The 23,816-nt window shown below is 47.2% G+C and overlaps 1 protein-coding gene across 3 annotated transcripts in view; it reads left to right on the plus strand.

Moving 5' to 3' along the window:
- Positions 1–23,816, plus strand: part of Nup154 (nuclear pore complex protein Nup154) — a 362,979-nt gene that overhangs the window by 254,194 nt on the left and 84,969 nt on the right. For 2 of the 3 annotated variants that reach the window (XM_037431504.2, XM_075869914.1), the window contains exon 10: positions 3,620–4,500. The exons of the other annotated variant lie outside the window; for it this stretch is intronic. In XM_037431504.2, coding sequence (XP_037287401.1) covers positions 3,620–4,369 — 750 coding nt within the window. In that variant the 3' untranslated portion in view covers positions 4,370–4,500. Of the gene's footprint in view, positions 1–3,619; positions 4,501–23,816 lie in introns of those variants that run through there. 3 annotated transcript variants of the gene reach the window in all.

Raw genomic sequence — 23,816 nt, forward strand, 5'->3', positions numbered from 1 at the left:
CTCTGGCATGTATCACAATGCCGAATGTAAGTGGAAACATCGATTACCATATGCGGCCAATAATATTGCGGAGACAGGAGTGATAGCGTCTTCTTCACTCCAATATTCCCAAAACGTTGATGTGCATTCTTCAGAATCGTTGGGCGTAGTTCATGGGGCACGTATATTTTTCGTAGTCCTTTTCTTTTGACGATGATGATGTTATTTTTCAATGAATGCGTTCCTTTTCGACGCTCACTGCTTCATCGCTGAAGGTCGTCGTGTGATAAAAGATTAATAATTATTGGGGCTCTGGAGAGCACATCTGCTTCGACATTACTTGCGCCCTTTTGATGTTCACATCATACATTGACAGTTTCAAAGACCACCGGAAGAGACGACCTTGAGGATTTTTAACATTCTTCAGCCTTTGGAGTGCAGAGTGATCTGTTACAACAGTGAATGATTTTCCATGAAGGTAGCAATGCCAATTATCAACGGCATCTACAATGGCAAGACACTCTCTTTCTTTAATAGCATAGTTCACCTCCTGTTTAAGTAGTTTGCGGGAATAGTAGGCAACAGAATGTTCTTTGCCTTTGTCATCAGGTAGTTTCAGCACTGCACCGATGCCTTTGCCAGATGCGTCACAGTACACAGTACATGGTCTCGAAGGGTGGTGTATGTGAAGCACCGGTTCTTCAGTTATCTGCTCCTTCAGTTCGCGAAAGGCTTGCTCGCATGCTTCTGTCCACACCCACTTGCTGCCTTTGTGGAGTAGTTTTGTGAGTGGAAGAGCGATATCGCTGAAGTGGGGGATGTACTGATGGTAGGTGTTTACAGTGCCCAGAAAACGCTGGAGATACTTTTCTCGTTTTGGTGTCGGAAATTTGAGTATGGCGGCCACATTACTTTGCCTAGGTGTTACTGTTCCTTGTGAAATTTTGTGGCCTAGGTATTCAATGCTGCAGCATGCAAATTGGCACTTTGTTCATTTGAGTTTTACGTTCTCGGTTCTGAGAGCTTTCAATAGCACCTCAAGGTGTCGTATATGATCATTAAATGTGTCTGAGTATACGACCACATCGTGAAAGTAATTACTAACATTGGTGAGCTGATGTTTCACTATTATTGATTTCATGGCTCTTTCAAATGTAGCTGGAGCGTTCTTCAACTCAAACAGCATTACCAACCACTCAAAATGACCATCAGGCGTCACAAATGCAGTTTTCTAAACATCGTCAGGATGCATTTGGACATGCCAGTATCCCGACGTTAAGTCCAACATAGTGAAAAACTCCGCCTTTCCCAAGTGGTCAAGAATATCATCTACACATAGGTGGAATTGGTTGAAAATCGGGTACCGTTATGGCATTGAGTTTCCGGTAGTCAATACACAGACGAGTGCGTCCTTCACCTTTCTTTTCTGCTAAAATGACAGGTGCGGCATAGTGCGATAATAAAGGACTCACAACACCTTGCTTGAGGAGAGCGTCAACTTGTTTGTTGATCTCCACTTTGTCTGCCTGTGAACATCGGTATGGTGCTCGACGAATAGGGACAGCATTGGTAAGTGCGATCCTATGTTTCTCAGTAGTGATGCACCCAATATCTGTCTGAGATTTCGAAAATATCTCGTCATACTTGCTTAAAAGAGAATCGAGCACCGCAGACTCATGCATGCTCCGATAAGTTTTCTGAAGTCAGGGTTCACATCAGCGGGGCTTGAATGGTTTTCTTTTCATTGTGATGCGGAAGGTTCATATTCTCACGTGCTTGTGTCGCTGACTTGCTTTCAAGATTTACAGAAAGATTGAAGTACGAAGCGCTGTCTAGGCCAAGAAATAATTGCGTTCTCATGCCTCGCAGCACATGTGCATAAGTTTCTTTATGGCGTTCCCAATTTGTAACTGAATGTTTACGCGACCCAAAGTTCGAATGCTTGATGCAACTTGCTGGGCTATGATGCTGGAGTCTCTCATCAACTGAAGTTTTAGCTGTTTGTACACATCCTCGCTGATACAAGTAATTGTTGCTCCTGTATCGAGAATTGTATTTACTGGCTTTCCGTTGATAAGAGCACTGAAGTGTAATAATGAAACTCTGGGTCGCCCTCCTCGTTTCCCCGTTCAGTACCAATAGCGGACACATTGCCGCGGCGCGGACATTCGTTGTGTCAGTGAAACTGTTGTGGGAAACCAGCAGCTGAGCAGTATCTGCATTCGTTTTGCGGGGCACGCGGTTGAGGAGTTATTGTTGGTTGCGGCGGTCTGCTGAAGAGACGTGGAGCTCTTGATGCGATACTAGCGTTACGAGTAAAGGAAACTCCTCTCACCCGTTTTAAAGATGTCTTGACCCGTTGAGCAGCGGTGAGCCACTCTAATGACGAGTTGAAAAACAGTTCGGCGAGCGCCAGTTCCACATCAGGAGGAACACCATCAGTCAGTCCAGAAATGATGTAGCACTCTTTCAGGTCAGCCAAGGAACCCAGTCGCTTTTTCTCGTCGTAGTAGTCCTTGATGGTCTGCCCTCCTTTCAGTCGGTAGTGAATGAAGAGACGGAAGGCATCTCCGTCAGTCGTAGCAAAGCGGGCTTGCATGTCGCGCTTGATATCGTTCCAAGTTGTCTCGCCGTTGCCGAAAATCTCTGTCAGGTACCACTTGAACGCTTCCCCTTCAATGTATTCGCTGAAGTGACTGACCCGATCGCGGTGAGTCCTTGACGCCTCGGCTGCCTTCATGTCAAAAAGAAGAAGCCACTTGTCGATGGGGACGTCTTCTGGTGTTCCCTTTAACTTCTGTATGTTGAGCGGAGGCTTTGGCTTAGCCATGGCACGTTGATGAGGTCGATCCTGTCGACTTGTGTGACGCTACAAAATGGAGGCACGTCGTTGTCCTGGTGCCATGCGTTTATTCTAATGCATGCGCACTTCCTCTTTGTCAGCTTCTCCTAGAATCAGCTTGTTAATGCGTCACATATATATATGCCAGTCTATACACACACACCTACGTTGTTTATAAGCCCAGTTATAAGATCGCAACTCTATTTTTTTATGCTTATTGGGCTCTTCGGGAGCCCCCTTGTCACTTTCTCTCTTTCTTTTTTCTTTCGTTGTGGGCGTGGGTGAAAAGGAAAAGGCAGGTAAACCGGCACTGAACACCCCACCCCCTAGTTTCTAAACACTCTCGAACTCAAGATTCCTGGAACATGGCATGTATAACTGGAAGGAAATAAACGTTGGTGCTGCAACATAAGCTGGGTTTTGATGCGCTCAGCACGTTCTCCTGCTACAATTTCTGCCTACTGAAGGACACTCATTATGAATTAGCGCACCCGTCCTATAGGCACTTTCTGCACAGTCAAGAGTGTGCTGCCACCGAAAGATTCTTTGAAATGCTACTTCAGTCCCTAGAATGTAATCTAGGAATGCTCGGTGCCTTATCGTCAAGTAGGCTTTCTAACAGTACAGTTTCTTGAGTTCATTGCCAAAGGTTGCAGTGCAAACATGCGTTTGTGGCCTTTTGCATGAAGGAAGTCTCAATTGGCAATAATTGATTCACCATAAAATACTATTTGGCATGCATAAGCCTAATAGCCTGATATTTTGTTGCGGTGCCACTGAATGTTGCATCCTTTGCAGGTGACGAATGAAGGGAACTTCTTGTATCAGCTTGAAGAGAAGCTCGAAGTGGCTCGCTTGCAGGCGAAGGTGCAAGATGCGCTGACACAGAGGTCCGACCTGCCAATGGCAGCTGAGCTGGCGGCCCGTCTTGACGCAGAGCTGGTGGACGTCACTCACCTGTACGGGGACTATGCCGATCCCTACGACCTGGCCGAGTGCAAGTTAGCTATTGTGCGCTCCTCGGGCTACGACAAGCCCCTCCTAGTTGAGAGCTTGTGGCAGTCTCTCCTTGAGCGCGAGTTTCTTAACAATGTTCGCTCAGACCAGATGTCTCAGCGACTGGAGTCTCTGGCTCAAGAGTATGCCCAGTCTGAGAAGTTCTTTCCACTTGCTTTCCTGGTCAAGTTTCTGGAACTGCGTGGAAGCAAACATGGTTTTGAGCCCGGTTGGATTCTCGAGCCACTGCTTGGCGCCAATGTGTCCCTTACAAGGCTCAGGGACACATACAACGACCTCTATCGCGGCAAGGACCCTGCGTTCACCGAGCGTTCTCTTCACTTGCTGCACGCCATGGGGCGTCTCATTGAACTGTTCCTCATTGGTTGCCACTGCACAGACAAGCGGCGGCTGGCCAACAGGTGCATCAATGACATCCCGGGCTACCTCGTTGATCTTCAGTCAATGGCTGCAAGAGATAATGCTGTAGAGAGCCTGATTTCCAAATTTAAGGAGTTTCAAGCTAGGCTGGACAGATATGTAGCAGCCTGAAACACAGCGTCTGAAACTGGGGCGTAATTATCTGTGCTTTATACTATCTCCAGGGACGCTATTCTACAATATCACCCATGCAAGCTAGCGGTGGGACAGTATGAAACCATTAAAGCATGATGTTCGACCTATTCTCCTTTTCTTAATGTCTTTGAAAATGCCTTATCCGACATCAGGTGGGGCACCAGGTGAATATACACATGGAAATCGGAACAAAGCCTGCAGACTCAATCCAGAATTTATAGTTATGCTCTGAGGTTACTTGAGTTGCTGGACAGGTGCGTTTGCTTATCGCGGTTCCGTGGTTCTCTGGAATAGGGCGTGACGACAAATACAATATTTATTCATCACTGTTTCATGCATGAAAAGCAGTGTGTCTCAATGCGTATTTTCAAGGGACGTATTTCATCATTCTTTAACAAGTGCATCCAAGCATGCTTATACCGTGCTAATGTGCAATGATGAAAGAGCTGCTCCAGTAGAAAAATGACGCTCCGTGTCACTCCAAAGAAGGGTTTTTGTAAGTAACTGCTCCAAACCTGCTCCAAAATGGCTCTGAGAAAATAATGAACTTTTACTGTTTGACCAACTCGTAAGTCCTAAAAAAGAAATTGAGAAGAATCTGTATATCGTCATCCCTACTGGTGTGCAGAATGATCAGCTTCATTTGTGCAACAATAGCTGGCATATTCAGCAGTTTTTTGTTTTAAGCTAAGCTTGCAGGCTAGTGTGGTGAAATGTGACAATCAGCAGGATCGCTTTTATCTCATACCAATTAAGGCAACAGTTACAACAATAATTATGGCAACAGTCATTCATACTTATTTGGCAACAGTTATGTCGGACTGTGGCTACTTCTGAAATGTGGTGCTAAGCTTTACCGGTTTGATTTTATTTTGCTATAAATACTAGTACAGTCAAATATTGATAATTCGAACTCAAAGGGGCCCAAAAATTTGTTCGAATTAATGAAAGCTAAACGAAGGGCTCTCCATGCAGTGGTGCTTGTGCATTGAGCTAACACATGAGGGGGAAGTTTCAAAAGACTTACATTTGTTCACAAATCACAGGACATCCGTTATTAAGTGAAGTAATCGGTGATGCGCGCCTGCACACGTGTGCGCCTTGCAGCGAGTCAATCAATTTCGCACGCAGCTTGCTAAACATTTGTACTTTGGCTTCAGCATGTTCCTGGCAAGAGAGCCCCCGCAGGGGCGTCTGTCAAAGCAGGCGTTTGGTGTGTACCTACACCACGGACCCGAGCTAACGGGGGGGTTTCGACTCCCTCCCACGCCTAGCCGTGCGTGGTTTTGCCGTGTCCGGAAAAAAGGGGATCCTGGCAGTTGAGCTCACGCCGGGTGATTGGACCTTTGAAGCCCCCCGGCAGAGGCATCACAACCCTTTGGCCCCGGCTTCACGTAGACTGCACCCATGGGTGGGTCAGCCGAGCATGAAATCGGCAGTTGCCTTTTCCTGTCTCTCTCTTCTTACATCTGCGTCTTTTTCTCCTCTTTGAATCTGTCCTGTCTTCTTCTCTTTTTCTATTTACTTCATTGTTTCCTGGCGGGTAGTGTTAACCTTCTGTGGCTAACCTACCTAGGGTGAACCATATTCGGTTATAGCAATGGCGTACTGCTGGCGTAGGGCAGACTTGTTCACAAGATCTGCCGCGTCCCCTTGTTGGGCTCCGTGGTGGGTGGTAGGCGCCGCTGTCGAAGCAGCCATTTTTTCATGGGACCTCAGAACTCTCCTGTAACCGATCGTGCCCTGAAAAGGGTATGCATCATGGCATCCTCTTTGTTTTTCCCCCTAGACATTGAAACTTCCCAAGATACCATGTTCTTCACTGCGAAGAAATATTGCCCCATTGAATATGCAGCATCAAGAGAACAACGAAGAGCACGTGCAGCGATAGAGAAAGACGAGGTTCTCATCGGATCAGTTTGCCTGTGTTCTGGTACAATTGAAGTGAGTTGTCCGGTATTCAACTGCTGCTGTTTCTGCATTGTGGCACTGGTTGAGGCGCTTGGTACATGTTCGGGATGCTTGACAGCAGCCCCGCATCCAGTCCAGAAAGACTTCCGCACATCGACACCCCCGTTCACCGCAGCAGCTGCGCCTGTTGGGCCTCAGCCCTGAGTTTGGTTCATTGCCGAAAAGCGTGACTGTGCCAGAAAGCATGACGGCGCCTGGAAGCACTGGCCCCAACATGTCCAGCCCAAGCACGACACAGGTGACTGTTTTGAACTCTCGACTTCCGGTTGAATTCCACGGCAACACATATGAGGACGCAAATGACTGGCTCGAGGAATTCGAGCACACAGCAAATGTTAACAGGTGGAACACCACACCGAAGTTGGGCTACGTGTATTTTCTGCTTCAAGACGGAGCCCAAACATGGTTTACGAATCGCATGTGGTTGTTTTGGGATGAGTTCCCACAGAAGTTTCACGATACGTTCGCGAGTACTTAAAGACGAGAAATCGCACAGCGTTTCCTCGAGTCACGGATTCAGAAACCAAATGAATCCGTTACGATGTTTGTTGAGGACATGGCGCGACTGTTTCGTCGGGAAGATCTTAATATGCCCGAAGCCAATAAGGTTAGCTACTTTTGCGGGGCGTTAAAGCGCAGCTGTTCGCTGGTTTCGTACAAAACCCGCCTACAAGTGTTGATGAATTCACCAAAGAGGTGACATCCATTGAACGCGCACTGCATCTACGCTGCCTGCAGTATGACCGCACAACCCACAGTGCGCCAATCAGCGCGGCAGCCACGACCACAGCAATGACACGCGACGAAGGTACTTTGCGCCAACTGATACGAGAAATCATACAAGAAGAGGTCAAGAAGCTCATCGCCAAACTGAATGACTGCGCAATTGCCTCAGTTACAGAAGTTGTGCGTCAGGAGATCAGGCAAGTGCTCTCGCTTCGTGAGGTGAGCACGAGCACCCCCAGGGCAAGCTATGCAGACATAGTCCGCCGACAGCCAGCGAACATGCTGACACCGCATCAGTACCACCAGCAACATCCACCGACAGTGCCTTGGTACTACAGAGAAACTTCTACGCCGAGGTGGCAACCACTTCGCAAAACTGACATCTGGCGTACGCCTTACCATAGGCCCCTGTGCTTTCATTGTGGGGAAGCAGGCCACATCGTTCGGTATTGCCCGTAGCACGTCGCAGGGTACCAAGGGTTTCCTTCCACTATTCCTCGGCGGCATTTCAACAAAACACCTGACGCTGACACGAGTGTCATGACCCAGCGGGATGTTTCTCCTGGGTTTCGGTCACGCTCACCCTCAACTGGACGTTATTCTCCATCCTCTAGACGGACCACCACTGACATGCCAAGAGGGAGATCTCCTAGTCCACACCGGGGAAACTAAAAGCAGCGACCTCAGGGCAGAAGGTTACGAATTGTCGAAGTGCTGGAAATCTCCCAATACTGCCGAACGAAGAGACACACATTTTCAATGATTCGACGAAAGATGGAGTTGTTACTGCTGATGTTCCCATTGTGATTGAAGGACATGACGTCATGGCATTGGTCGACACTGGCGCAGACTTCTCAATAACGAGTGAGAGTCTCGCAGACGAACTCAGGCAGGTTAGAATGGAATGGACAGGACCGCAGATTAGAGGAAGTTGAGGGCAGCTACTCACACTTCCTGGAAAGTGCACCGCAAGAATGAAGATAGGGGACGCATCTTTCGTCGCAACTTACGCTATTCTTTCCGAGTGTTGCAAACAGGCAATCATAGGGATGGATTTCTTTCGTGAATATGGTGCCATCATTAATATACCGGATGTGGTACTGACCTTTTCAGTGGATTAAAGCGCAGTGCTACACCGAAAATTCCTGCGAGTCATTGACGATGTAACCGTACCTCCGTTATCGTGTCGCCTTGTTTCTGTCACGTGCAGTGCGCAGCATACTGGAGAAGAAATCGCTGAACAAGTATTGACCCTTCTACTCTCTCGCAGTGTTGCAATCGCCAGAAGTATCGTTGATGTTGTGTGCGGTGAAGCTGAGGCTCTGTTGACGAATTTTACCAACGAGCGACGACACATTACGGAAGGCACTACAGATTGCCTACTTCGACGAGATCACCGAAATCCGCGAGTGCTGTGTAGTACAACAGGATGAGCCGCAAGCCATGTCAGCCCCACCACCCATTGACGTAAGCACGGATTTATCACCAGTGCAGAGACAGCATCTAGTAGATCTTATTCACCAGTTCAAAGACTGTTTTTTATCGACCTCGAGGGTCAGTCAAACGCCACTGACAAAGCACCGAATAATAACGTAGGAGACGGCAAGGCCAATACGACAGTACCCATACTGCGTAGCAGCGAGAGAGCATGAAGCAATCCAGGAACATGTGAAGAAAATGCTCGATGATGACGTCATCCAGCCTTCAAGAAGCCCTTGGGCATCACCGGTAGTGCTGGTTAAAAAGAAAGACGGAAGCTTGCGATTTTGTGTTGACTACCGCAAGGTGAACCATGTGACAAACAAAGACGTGTACCCATTACCGCGCATCGATGATTCACTCGACAGGCTGAGGTAGGCACGCTACTTCTCGTCAATGGACCTCAAAAGTGGGTATTGGCATATTGAGGTCGACGACCAAGATAGAGAAAACAAGGTTTTTGTAACGCCTGAAGGGCTTTATGAATTTAGAGTCTTGCCCTTCGGATTGTGCTCAGCCCCCGCAACATTTCAGAGACTAATGGGTACCGTTCTGTCAGGCCTTAAGTGGCAGACATGTCTGGTCTATCTGGATGATGTTATTTTTTTGAAAAGCATTTGAGGAACACCTGAGCAGGCTGCTATCGGTATTCAGGGCAGTAAGGTTTGCCGGCCTGACACTGAAACCCGAGAAGTGTCATTTTAGTTTCAATGAGCTCCAATTTTTAGGCGGTGTGGTGAGCCATGAAGGTGTTCGACGTGATCCCGATAAGATTGGGGCCGTCAGAAAATTTCTGGTGCCAACGAATAAGAAAGCAGTCGGGCGTTTCCTTGGCCTAAGCGCATACTACCGAATGTTTATTGCCAATTTCTCACACATAGCCTCGCCGTTAACACGACTCACAAGAGGAGACATTTCGTTCACATGGTGCGACAATCAACAAGCGGCATTTGACGATCTCTGACAACGCCTGCAGACACCGCCTGTGCTTGCTCACTTTGATGAGGATGCTCCTACAATGGTCCACACAGATACAGCAACAAGGGTTTAGGCACTGCACTCATCCAGCGGCAAGACTCAGCCAAGCATGTGGCTGAGCATGTGGCGGAGCATGAAAGCCATACATGTGGCTTTCCCGCGCCGAGTCCAACTACTCCACAATGGCAAAAGAGTGTCTTGCCGTCGTATGGGCGGTTATAAAGTTTCGTCCGTACCTCTATGGTCGTTCCTTTCACGTAGTCAGCGACCATCATTCCCTCTGCTGGCTGACCAACTTGAAAGACCCGTCTGGTCGGCTCGCACAATGGAGCTTACGCCTTCAAGAGTTTGATATGACGGTCGTGTATAAGTCCGGATGGCAGCACGTCGGCGCCGATTGCTTATCAAGGTCACCGATAAAACGTGACGATGACACAGAAGATCACAACATGGCGTTGGTAGGAGTCGTCGACACCACTACGATTTCATGCAAGCAGAAGGAAGACAGCGAGTTGCCTCCCCTTATTTAATTTTTGAATGGCCGGACAACAACCGTTTCTAGAAGATTTGCAAAGAGCCTGCCGTCATTCTGCTTACTTAGTGGTGTTGTCTATAAGAACTTTTCTCCCAGAGGAAGCACCCGCCTACTTGTCGTTCCGACATCAGTCCGTGAGAAGATACTTAGTGCTTGCCACGATGAGCCAACGTCCGGTCATCTCAGATACACACGCACATTAGCCATAATCCAACTGAAATGCTACTGGCCAAGACTTCCAGTTATTTTGAAATATTATGTGCGCACATGCTTCAATTGCCAATGATGAAAATCGCCACCGTTGAAACCAGCTGGACTATTACAACCAATTCAAGTGCCCACGGTACCTTTTGCCCTAATTGGAATGGATCTCCTTGGACCATATCCGACTTCCCATGCTGGCAACAAGTCTGTAATAGTCGCCACTGATTATCTTTCGCGCTACGCGGAAGCAAAGGCTTTGCCAAGTGGTAACCGCCGTTGAAACCACACATTTCTTCATAGAAAATATCGTCCTGAGGCACGGTGCTCTGACAATTTTAATAACAGATCGAGGTACGCTTTCACGACCGCGCTCCTGAAGACAGTGCCAGAGCTCAGTGGAACAGCCCATCGAAAAACCACTTCCTATCATCCACAAACCAATGGCTTAACAGAGCGCCTCAACAAGGCTATTGCCGACATGTTGAATATGTACGTTGACGTGGATCACAAGAACTGGGACGACATTCTGCCGTAAATCACGTTAGCCTATAATACAGCGCAGCAAGAAACTACACGAAGAAGGCCGTTCAGTCTCCTTCATGTCCGTGAAGTGTCGACGATGCTTGATGCCATGTTACTGCATGACTGCAATTACATCGATTTGGACGCTGCATCTTTTCCAAAACGAGCAGAAGAAGCGAGGCAGCTTGCACGCGTCCGAATCAACGAGCAGCAAAGTTACGATGCCCAACGTTATAATATGTGACACCGACATGTCGTCTATCGGCCCGGTGAAAAAGTCTGGGTATGGAGTCCTATCCGCCGCCGGGTACTGTCTGAAAAGTTGCTGAAGAGGTATTTGGCCCCTGCACAGTTTTACAACGCATGAGTAACGTTAATTACATGGTCGTTCCTGACAGCCCCTCCACAACTCGTCAGCAAAAACCAGAAATTGTGCACGTTGTGCGAATGAAGCCCTATTTTTCGAACTGATTTGCTCCATACATATACTGCATCGTCTTCTGTAGAAGAGCATCGAGACGCTGCTCTCTGGAGAAGGGCAAATGCCGCATTGAATATGCAACACTAAGAAAACAACCAAGAGCACGTGCAGCGATAGAGAAAGACGAAATTCTCATCCGATCAGTTTGCCAGTGTTCTGGTACAATTGAAGCAAGTTGTCGGGTACTCAACTGCTCCTGTTTCTGCATTGTGACAATATCAACTAAATAAAGCCAGAGCAATATCAGCTTTTCTCGTGGCCAAGTGCTTAAAAGACACCATTGGGACCGGCTACAAGGCCTCAAAGATGGCAAGTGGGGACATTCTCCTCGAATTAAAAGACAAAGAACAGTACAACAAACTTTCACACCTCGTAGCGTTTGGCAATACCCCTGTATCAGTTACTGCATCTTGTACCTTTAACACAGTGAAGGGCGTAGTATCCGATCAAGACCTTATGACACCAAGTGAAGAGGAACTCCTTGGCGGATGGAAGGACCAAGGCATAACTCATGTACAGCGCATAAAAATCAGACGCAACAACACTGAAACCCCAACAAAGCACCTAATACTTACTTTCAATTCAAGCATTCTACTCCAGACACTCGAAACCGGCTACGTAAAACTTCGTGTGTGTCCGTACGTTCCTAATCCGAGACGTTGCTTTAAATGCCAGCGATTGGGACACGAATCTCAGACCTGCAGAGATCAGCTTACTTGTGGTAAATGCGGCCTAACTGGTCACGGTACTGTTGAGTGCGAATATGATGAGGTTCACTGTGCAAACTGCAAAGGCAGCCATGCCGCATACTCTAGAGCGTGCCCAGCCTGGAAAAGAGAAAAAGAAATTGTCACCATAAAAGTTAATGAAGATACAAAGTTCCGTGAAGCATGACAGCGAGTCTCACCGTCTTTTGCACTAAGAACTTCCTTCGCTGAAGTGGTGCAACGAGAGGCGGTGGTGCAACGAGGGGTGGCACCACAATAGCCCTTGGCGGCTACCTGGACCACACCTAGCATGCCCAGGCCAAAGCCACCTGCCCTTCTGGTGGGAGCAGCCAGCACTGCCCGGTCTACAGCCAACCAGTCCACACTGGTGGCCTCTACAAGCCCTGGCAGCAGGCAGAGCAATGAGGAGGCTAAGGAGGCCCCAACAACCTTCTGCCCGGTGGGGTCAAAGACTTTGTCGACTGAGGCAAAGTTTAAGCGACACACAGATCGCTCTTTAGAGCGGGTGTCCAGTGCCCCACAGGAGGCTATGGACACCACTTCTAGCCAAACGGCACCAGTAGTGCCAAAAGAGCGGTGACCTCTTGTGGACCGCTTCAAAAAAGACAAAACACCAATTACAGGGCCTCACAGAGGCCCTGTAAAATGAACCATTCTCAATCTTGTCTACGCACAGCACTTTCCTAATTCATAATGGATAAAATCATTCAGTGGAATGTTAGAGGGCTACTCAGAAATCTAGATGATGTTCAAGAACTTCAAGTTCAACCCAAAAGTGCTGTGTGTGCAAGAAACACACCTAACTCCTAAACAATGCAACTTTCTCCGCCAATACGTTACTTTCCGAAAGGACCGTAAAGATGCTGCCGCATCATCTCGCGGAGTAGCCATTATAGCTGATAGAACTGTGGCATGCCAGCAGATGAAGCTCCAGACAGCATTTGAGGCAGTGGCCATTCGAGCTGTTCTTTTTGACAAGCTCATCACCTTATGCTCTCTGTATATACCACCTCACCATCAGCTTAAGAGGTGCGACTTGAAATCATTAATAGATGAACTCCCAGAATCATTTTTGATTTTAAGTGAGTTCAACGCACACAATGGCCTGTGGGGTGATTCTCGCTGTGACGCTCGAGGACGTCTCATTGAACAGCTTCTTTATTCGTCTAGGTTATGTCTCTTAAATACAAAGGAGCCTACGTATTTTAGCCTCGCAAACAATTTATACTTGTCGATAGATCTTAGCATTTCGTCACCATCACTTTTAGCCGATTTTAAATGGAATGTTCTTAAAAAATCTTATAGGAGTGACCACTTCCCGATCATTATAAGTGTGCCAATCAAAAGCCAACTAGCTTCGCAGGTTCGGAGGTGGAAGCTTGACTCAGCTGATTGGAACAGTACCAAACTCTTACCCACATGACATGGACTTAGTTGTCTGCTTTGACCATAGATGACGCTGTCGCGTATTTCACAGCTTCTATTCTTGATGGCACATCTAAGTGCATGATTCAAACGAGCGGAATGAGTTCTAAATGGCGAATCCCATGGTGGAATGATGCCTGTAAAAAAGCTTGGATGATTCAAAACAAAGCGTGGGCATTGCTCCGTGGTTTTCCAACAGTAGAAAACCTGGAAAATTTTAAGCAGGTCAAATCGCAGGAAAGGAGAACACGAAGACAAGCCATACGAGAAAGCTGGACAAAGTTCATTACGAGCATCAACTCGTACACAGATGAAAGAAAAGGGCGGAACAAAGTCCAGAAAATTAAAGGACAACAAACATATTCTCTCCTATTAGTAAATACCCGCGGAGTAAGCTTGGATGGCTTGACATATTCTCTCCTATTAGTAAATACCCGCGGAGTAAGCTTGGAGGACCAAGCCAACTTTCTTGGTGCACATTTTGAAAATATATCGAGCTCCTCACACTACTCTGACGCATTCCAAAAATACAAAGCACAGTTGGAACAACAAATCCTAGGAAGGAAATCGAAAAAAATCTAGGCTTATAATGAACCATTCTGCTTAGTAGAATTGCAAAGAGCGCTGAACTGTCGCAACACATCTTGTCCAGGTCCTGACACCATAATGTATGAGATGCTGAAGCAACTGCCCTCCGAAACAAAAAAAAACTCTCCTTTCTTTTTACAGTCTCATCTGGTTTTCTGGTGTGATCCTCTCTTCTTGGAAGAAAGCTATGATAATTCCGATTTTGAAGCAGGGCAAGGATCTGTCGTCTGCATCAAATTACAGGCCTATATTATTACCAGTTGCATCTGTAGAGTTTTCGAAAAAATGATTAACTTCCGTCTATTCCACTTTCTAGAATCAAACAAACTGCTAGACCCATACCAGTACGGGTTTAGAGAAGGCCGATCCACCACCGATCATCTCATACAGATTGAGATACGCATACATGAAGCGTTTGTCCATAACCAGTTTTTTCTATCTGTATTCCTCGACATGGAAAAGGCCTATGATACGGCGTGGAAGTTTGGGATATTGAGAGACTTTTCGCATATGGGTATACGTGGTAATATGTTCAATATCATCGAAAGTTACCTGTCTGATCCCATATTCCGAGTTCGAGTGGGCAATTTCTTGTCCCGAACATTTGTACAGGAAAACAGAGTACCACAGGGTGGGGTACTGAGCTGCACGGTCTTTATTATAAAAATAGCCTCGCCGTGGTGGTCTAATGGCTAAAATACTCGGCTATTAACCCGCAGGTCGCGGGATCAAATCCCGGCAGCCGCGGCTGCATCTCCGATGGAAGCGGAAATGTTGTAGGCCCGGTGTTCTCAGATTTGGGTGCACGTTAAAGAACCCCAGGTGGTCCGAATTTCCAGAGTCCTCCACTACGGCGTCTTCATAATCATATGGTGGTGTTGGAAAGTTAAACCCCACATATCAATCATCAGTCATTTATTATAAAAATAAACTCTCTCTGTCAGCACATCCCCCATAACATATTTTACTCCACATATGTTGATGACATCCAGATAGCTTTTCAATCGTGTTCCCTCGGCATCTGTGAGCGACAGGTCCAGCTTGCTCTAAGTGTCTAAATGGGCTGATGAAAATGGGTTCAAAGTCAACCCACAAAAAAGCACATGTGTCCTGTTCACACGGAAAAGAGGCTTACACCCTGATCCTCAGATTGTCATGAAAGGCGAACGTCTGCCCGTAAGCACAGAACACAAGTTCCTAGTGAAACGGGGTTTATTGGTGTAAGTAGTACTTGCACAGCAGATCTATTGATGCGAAAAGCGGGCGGCAGCAACCGACGCAAGAATCAATGCTCAGGAGAACAGCTCGCGCTCGGCTCTTCTCGCTAAAGGCATGACCCACTGTGGCACATAATTTTCTTCCTCTCTACAATACTCCGGCGACGAAGACGAGCCATCCTGGCAAGTCAAGGTGACGAGATTAGGAGTGGGTCGTGATAGGGCTTGAGATGACTCACGTGGACAGTCTCACGACCAAGGCATCGCCTGTCTGTAGATGGCGTGACCGGCTTGATCACGTATGTGACAGGAGATCGATGTTCGACGACGCGATAAGGACCATGAAACTTGGGGGCAAACTTAGAGGACAGACCTGGAGAGTGAAAGGGCAGTCGGAACTAGACGAGGGAGCCCACGGCAAAAGTCTTGACTTGCTGGTCGCGGTCATGGCAGTCTTTTTTTGAGTGCTTGCTTGTCCGAGGTGAATGATCGGGCCAACTGACGACACTCTTCAGCGTGGTGCACAATTTCAGAAAGAGGGTTGAACTCGGAAACATTGGGAGATACAGCAAAATGGTGTCAAGGGTGGAGCATGGCTCATGCCCATATAGAAGAAAGAAAGGTGAGAAGCCTGTGGTTGACTGCGTCGTGGTGTTGTACGCATAGGTCACAAATGGGAGAATGACATCCCAGTCTGATTGGTCGGAATTGACATACATGACAAGCATGTCTCCTAGCGCTCGGTTGAAGCACGCAGTTGGACCGTTGGTCTGCGGGTAGTCGGCTGTAGAGGTGTGGTGCACCGTGCGGCATGCCCGAAGGAGTTGTTGTACAACTTCGGATAAAAAGACACGCCCTCGATCACTTAGTAGTTTACGTGGTGCCCCGTGATGCAGTATGAAGCGTCGCAAAACGAAATTGGCTACGTCACGTGCACCAGCCGTAGGTAGTGGAGCTGTTTCAGCATACCTCGTCAGAAGGTCGACGGCGACAATGATTCATCGATTTCCAGCGGCAGTGTAAGGAAAGGGACCATATAGATCGATACCAACGTGGTCGAAATGGGGCGCCGGACACGGTAGAGGCTGTAATAATCCGGGTGAATGGGCCGCTGTCTTTCGTCGTTGGCATAATGAACAGGACCGAATGCATTTTTGTACAAAAGTGTACATACCACGCCAGTAGTAATGCTGGCGGATCCAGTGATATGTTTTCAACACACCAGCGTGAGCATGTTGTGGGTAAGCATGAAAATACGCACAGACATCAGATCGCATGTGGCATGGTATAACCAAGAGCCATTTACGACCATTCGCTTGGTAGTTTCTGCGGTATAGTTGCGCGTCCCATATCGCGAAATGAGTGGCTTGGCGGCGAAGAGCGCGTGGGTACGCAAACGTTGAAGATTCGGAAAAAAATGTTAAGGAGAGATGTTATCCATGGATCTTTCTGCTGTTCAGACGACACGCTTGAGACGGAAATGCGAGCAATGGAGAAGTTGGCGTCCGATTGCAGGTCTGCGCTGGATCTCACTGATGATTGTGAGAGGGTGTCCGCATCAGAGTGTTTTCGTCTTGAGCGGTAGACGACACGAATGTCGAATTCTTGTAGGCAAAGAGCCCAACGTTCAAGGCGACCTGAAGGATCTTTTTGCAACGCCAACTAACAAAGTGCGTGGTGATCGATCACAACGTCGAAACTCTGTCCGTACAAGTAAGGATGAAACTTGCTTAACGCTCAAACGATTGCGAGGCATTCTTTTTCAGTTACTGTGTAGTTCATCTCCGCTTTCGTGAGTGGGCGGCTTGCGTATGCGATGACGTACTCTGGAATACCGGGCTTTTGTTGCGCGAGTACTGCTCCCAGACCAACGCCACTGGCACCTGTGTGCACTTCAGTAAGGGCACTTGGGTCGTAATGGCGTAGAATGGGTGGGAACGTAAGCAGGTGGCGCAGCGTAAGAAAAGCTTCGTCACATTCCGGGGTCCAGTTAAAAAGATTAGCTAGACCGTTCAGCAGTTGTGTAAGTGGGGCTATTATTGATGCAAAGTTTTGGACGAAACGGCGGAAATATGAGCACAAGCCAATGAAGCTCCTAAGTTCTTTGAGTGAAGTCGGCTTCGGAAAGTGGGCTACGGCTCGAAGTTTGTCTGGCTCGGTGCAAATTCCATCCTTTGACACAACGTGACCAAACATAGTAAGTTGGCGAGCCCCAAAGCGGCACTTCTTTAAGTTAAGCTGGAGGTTTGCCTTAGTAAGACATTGGAGAATGGTGCGCAGAGGGTCGACGTGGGTAGGGAAATCAAGACAGAATGCGACAACATTATCTAGGTAACATAAGCAAATCTGTCATTTAAGGCCATGTAAAATGCTGTTCATCATTCGTTGAAACGATGCAGGAGCATTGTACAGACCGAATGGCATAACCATGAATTCGTATAGGCCATCCAGCATAATGAACGCTGTGTTGGGACGGTCACACTCTGCCATCGGAACCTGCCAGTAACCTGAACGCAAGTCCAGCGAAGAAAATAATTCGACACCTTGTAGGCAATCGATAGCGTCATGGATGCGTGGAAGAGGGTACACATCCTTCCATGTAATTTTGTTCAGTTGCCGGTAGTCGACACAAAATCTAATCGAACCGTCTTTTTTCTTCACTAGCTCAAGAGGTGAAGACCAGGGGCTAGAAGATGGTTTGATCACACCGCGCTGAAGCACATCATCCACCTGCTCTGCAATTACACTTTGTTCCTTGGGTGATACGCGGTAGGGGCATTGCCGCAAAGGAGGGTGCGTTCCAGTGTAGATTGTGTGAGCGACGGTGTTAGTTTGACTTAGTGCCTTTTGAGGAAAGTCAAATGAATCTCGGAATTCATGCAGAAGGGTCATTAGCTGGTCCCGTTGATCCGGAGGAAGCTCGCTGTTGATGGAACAATTGAAGATATCCGAGGAGTGGTCATCCCGCGTAAAAAGAGGAGTAACAGCGTTCAGTTGAAGTTGGTGGCCAGGGTCGTGGGACCCAACAGGCACAATAACATCAACAGGAACAACATAGCCCAGTGTTTTGTGAGCTCTTGAAGTGAGAGGGCATGAGCTAAGATTGCAAACGACAATTCCGGAAGTGTCTTGGTGAGGTGGCAGAACGGCGTACGGCAGAGACGTACCGTGGCGGCGACTGAAAAAACGTCAGATGGGGAGAACACAACGGTAGAGCCGGACAATTCAGTGCGATTGACAAGGACAACGATAGCACTAAGAGGAAGAACATCAACGTCGGAAGCAATAAGAAGCTTGCCAAGGTGAGTGCGCTCATTGTCGGTAGATAGCTCATTGTCGGCACGAAGCTTGTGCACCTCGGGGCGACCGAACACATTGGTAATGCGTAGCTTAAAGGCACCCCAAGTGGCGAATTCCGAGTGGTGGTTGTTAAACCAGAGACTCGCTACCTCTTTCAGGTAGAAGGGTACATATTGCAGCTTCGAAGAATCGTCCCACTTGTTGCTTGCGCCTACCTTTTCAAATGTCGACAGCCAATCTTCTACGTCTTGTTCATCAGTACCGTCGAAAAAAAGGTGGATCGCGCACGCGTAGCGCAGTGGGCACGATGACCATCGGAGGCTGGGTCGTACCTTGCTGGGTGTTTTCTTCAGCCATGTCTGGGATGGCAGATAGTTTCCTGTTGCGGAGTTCCAGGTTGAGTTACCACGCACCTCTATCACTCTAAAACGGGGTTTATTGGTGTAAGTAATACTTGCACAGCAGGTCTATTGATAGGGAAAGTGGGCGGCAGCAACCGACGCAGGAATCACAACGCTCGGGAGAACATCTCGCGCTCGGCTCCTCTTGCTAAAGGCGTGACCCACTGCGGCACATAATCTTCTTCCTCTCTACACTAGGTATAATTTCGGATGCAAAACTAACATTCATATCGCACACATTGAACACTTTAAAAATAAATGCATGAAAATAAATATCCTGAAGCTACCGTCTCACACATCCTGGGGCACACATCCTGGGGCAGCGACAGAAAGTGTCTCATGAATCTGTACAAAAGGTTGATGCGTTCACGTCTTGGCTATGGGGCAATAGTACAGTCGCCGACCAGTTATTTGGTCGCCAAAAATTCGGACATGCCCGTTTATTCGAACATCTTTGTGGCACCACCACCCGCTCCATTGATCTTAATGTGAACTCACGTCCGAAAATTCAGACACCCCGCTGTGCGCCATTCGATTATTCGGACTCCGTTTGACTATAGTGTACTAGAATATGGGGTAGTGTGTTCAGGCACCCTCTCTCACCATGCATTGCGTGAAGCAACGCACGTGGACAAAAAACCAGTTCTCAAGGTGGCGCTGCCGTAGCATGGGCTGGCAGGATTATCGGCTCCAGCCTCCACGCCGTTCCGCCTTCTCGGGTGCTGTTCAGTCACCTGTTGCTTGTGTTCACGCTCACTTAACGAAAGTTTTCCTGGCAATGTTTTGCTGACCACGCGACAGTGAGACAATGCCAAGTCATTGACGGCCACGACACTGATTTGCACCTAGGCGCGAACAGGGTATACTATTGAAGAAAAGGTGAGCAGCCGTTGCTTTTGGCTGAGCCCAAAGATGAAGCACGGAGGAAAGTTTGGGAACAAAATTTACATCAAAAGGATGGGACCTTGAACCAAAGCTGCGCTGTATCTGACCTACACTTCGAGTTTTCATGTGTTCCCAGAGACTACGTGCACGTTATAAACGGCGAAGAAGTTCGCGTACCACGTAGGAGACCAGAGCTAACGCCGGACGCTGTGCCGATGTTACTTCCTAATGCTCCAAGCCACTTATTAAAAAAAGCGCCGCATCCAAGACCTCAAAGAAAGCGAAGAACTCGGCGGTCGAATCTACCCTTTCCAAGAAAACTGCAACACCCTGTCTTGACGGTGAGGCCACTGATTCAGGCTCATCGATGGACCTTCCTGCTGACTACGAACCCAAGGTGGCGAACACTACAGGAACTGCAGCTTCGCTGGATCGCTTACTCAAGCTTTGTTTACCTTGCATTTATATGAGCTCGATTGCACCGCATTTCGTGTCAAAGAGAGCGGTAATTTAGTGCTGTCACGACTTCACTTTCCTGTGAAGGGTATCAACCAGACTCGAAAGGCAAAACGAAAAAAATATATTAAAGCTGCACAGGACAATCAGTCGGTGTTCATAAAGGTGCCACCGTGATGAAGTGATCATGAAGTGATAATTCTACGGAATGGCGACGAATTTAATCGGTGCTGCTGCTCACTGCGGTATGATGCGCGCTCGTAAATAAAGGGTTTCTTACAGTCTTACAGTGGTGCCAAGTGATGTTTCCTTTTGACTGTACGGTGCAATATCCCGGCCACAGCAGCAGTATTTCGGAGGGCGCGTCGTCGTTTGAAGACCCAAGATTGTCAAAATTATTCCCAAGTCTTCAGCTATGGCATGCCTCTCAATCAAAGAGCAGTTTTGTCACCTTAGCAACATAATTAAAATTGCATGATGCAACTATTGACGAGAACGGTGCCGCGCGCGTCGAAGTTGAAGCTGTCGCGGTGTGCAGACGACGACTCGATATAGCAGTAATATAACAAGAAACTTTCGGGTTTATAGATGCTCTTTCGATACCTCAATCTTCCTAATTTTTTATTCTTTCACCAACCGAGTTTCCCCAGAGATGACTGCTTCGCCGTCGTTTGTTAATACCTGCATTTGAACCGTGTGTTGCAGCTTTGACATTTAGTTTTGTTTTGAATGCAGTACAAACAAACCCATTAGAAGGCTTTACGCGGAGAAGTCACCAATTAAACACAAGACTATAAGCGCGACACATGCACATATCACGGGATCGAGTCTTGGCCACGGTGGCTCCAATTTCGGCGGAGGCGCAAATACTGAGGTGCGTGTACCTAGATTTAGGTTCACTTTAAAGCACCCGAATTTCCGGAGCACTTCTCTACGGCATCTCTCATAATTAAATGGTGGTTTTGGGCTGTAAACCTCTCCTATTACTAATATCAAAACACAGAAGAGTATGAAAGACAAAGCGGGAAGTGACAGCCCATGCTAAGGTGGCGCCATCTCGCGGCTGTCGATACCAACTGCATCAGCCACGGCTCCTCCCTGAACACACTACCCCATACTCTAGTACACTATAGTTTGACTGACCGTATGCGTTGCCGTACGTCGATGGATGAACATGGCTGTATCCTTTAGATTGGGCGGTAGCTAGCACCACCAAGCCGTAATACTTAATGAACCACAAACTAGACTCATTTTTTTTTCCTTTAAATAGTGAGGTTGAGGATTCGTACTTTGCAGTGAAGGGTTTATTTTCACTCGTGCCTTGACTTTAGCCACCATTCAGATAACCTCTTTCTAGTTTAATCTACCCGCTTAAAGTCTATTTTGCACTCCCTGTCCCTAAACACCAGTGCTTTAAAAAACTCTGCGCCATCATGCTGAACTATAGGGTGAAGCCCTTTACAGAACATTATCAAGTGTTCAGCAGTTTCCTCTTCCTCTCCACACGCACTGCGTACCATGTCTACTGCTTCGTATTTGGCTCGATATGTCTTGGTTCACAGTACTCCCGTCCTGGCCTCAAAGAGTAAAGAACCATCTCGAGTATTATCATAGATCCTTTCCTTGGCAATTTCCTGCTTAAAAGTTCGATAGATCTCTAGTGCGGACTTCTTCATCATGCCAATTCTCCACATATCGGTCTCAGCTTCCTTCACTTTCTTCTTAACCGATAATTCTTTTTGGTTTGGCCACCTGCTGTTTTCTAAGTATTTACCAGTTAATTTTCTGCTTTGCTTCCTTTATTTTGTATGGACATTCTTCATGTACAAGTAGCTGAATACCTTCCTAGCCCAACGCTCCTCCCCTATTTCTCTCAATCGCTTCTCAAATTTTATCGTGCTGCTTGCTTCCCTGCCCTCAAATGATGTTCATCCCATATCACCTTGTACTCCCCGATTTGGTGTATTCCCGTGAGCTTGTAAGGCAAGCCTACCTATTCCACGTTGATTTATTTCTAACCTTGCTTGAACTTCTGATCTCATGCACAAGACCGCATTGCCGAACGTCAGGCCAGGAACCATGACCTCTTTCCATATTCCTCTCACAACCTCATACCTGTTGTAATTCCACGGTTCTCTGTTTTTCATCACCGCTGCATTCATGTTACCTTTAGTCATCACGTATATTACGTGTTTCTTTAGGTACTCGGCCCCATCGCTTATCCATACGCCCAGATATTTGTATTTGTCTGTTATCTCTAGCGTGACCTCCTGTATTCTAAGCTCACTACCTTCAATATCGTTAAAAATCATGACTGCTTATTTTTCCTTACTGAATCTGAAATTTAACCTATTTTCCTCATTACCGCAGATGTCCATCAATCTCTGCAAATCTTTCTTGTTGTCGGCCATTACCACTACTATGTCATCTGTGTGCATCATTGCTGGTAGTGCCTGTTCAATGAGTTTTCGTTGTTTGACGAAAGAGAGGTTGAAGCCCAGTTCACTTCCTTCCAATTTGGCTTCTAATCCTTGCAGGTACATCATGAATATTAAGGGTGACAGAAGACTAGCCTGCTTAAGCCCCCGTTTTACCTCTGCAGGCTTGGATACCTGTTTTTTCCCACTTTATAAATGCCCTGTTACCTTTATAGATATCCTTTCAAAGATTAATGACTCCATCTTCCACGCCAAGTGTGGCCAGTATTCCCCACAATTCCTCTTGAACCATGCGATCGTATGCTCCCTTGATATCCAAAAATGCTAGCCACAGGGGCCTGTGTTCCTTTTCTGCTATTTCGATGCACTGCATCAGTGAGAGCAGATTGTCTTCCAACCTCCTGTGTTTCCGAAACGCATTCTGCAGTTCCCCCAGCACCCCCTCATCCTCTATCCATGCCTGCAGTCTTTCCTTTATAATCTGCCTTGCCAGCCTGTAGACCACTAATGTCACTGATATAGGACGGTAGTTGTTTATGTCAGCTTTGTCCCCCTTTCCTTTATAGATAATGCTCATCCTGCTAAGTTTCCATTCATCGGGAACTTCACCATTCATTATTATTTTGCTCACTACCTCTCTCAAAGCCTGCTTAGACTTTGGACCTAATGTCTTTATCAGCATAATTGGAATGCCATCTGGGCCTGCTGATGTACTACTAGGAACTCTTTTCTCTGCCCTTTCCCACTCTCGTTGTGAAAATGGAGCCATTGCACCACTTGATTCATCCTTGTCTATTGTGGTGCATAAAGCACTTTTTTGTTGAAATTTTTTTTGTCACCCTTGTTCTTATATATTCAATAGCTTCGTTCCCTTTTAGCCTAGCACCTTGAATTGTAGTTATAAACCTCTGCTCTAGGCTCGTCTCATTTCTGAGGGAGTTTAGATGGTTCCGAAATTTCGCAGTAGCCTTTCTATCTTTTTTTGATGTTTTCTGCCAGCCATTGAGCTCCCTTTCTTCTAATCTATTTATTGATCAGAAGGAATGCATTCCTTCTACAGCTTAGAAGATTACCCATATTCTTTCAACA

This window comes from Rhipicephalus microplus, chromosome 7 (genome assembly GCF_043290135.1).
Source record: "Rhipicephalus microplus isolate Deutch F79 chromosome 7, USDA_Rmic, whole genome shotgun sequence".
In the NCBI taxonomy this organism is placed as follows: Eukaryota; Metazoa; Arthropoda; class Arachnida; order Ixodida; family Ixodidae; genus Rhipicephalus; species Rhipicephalus microplus.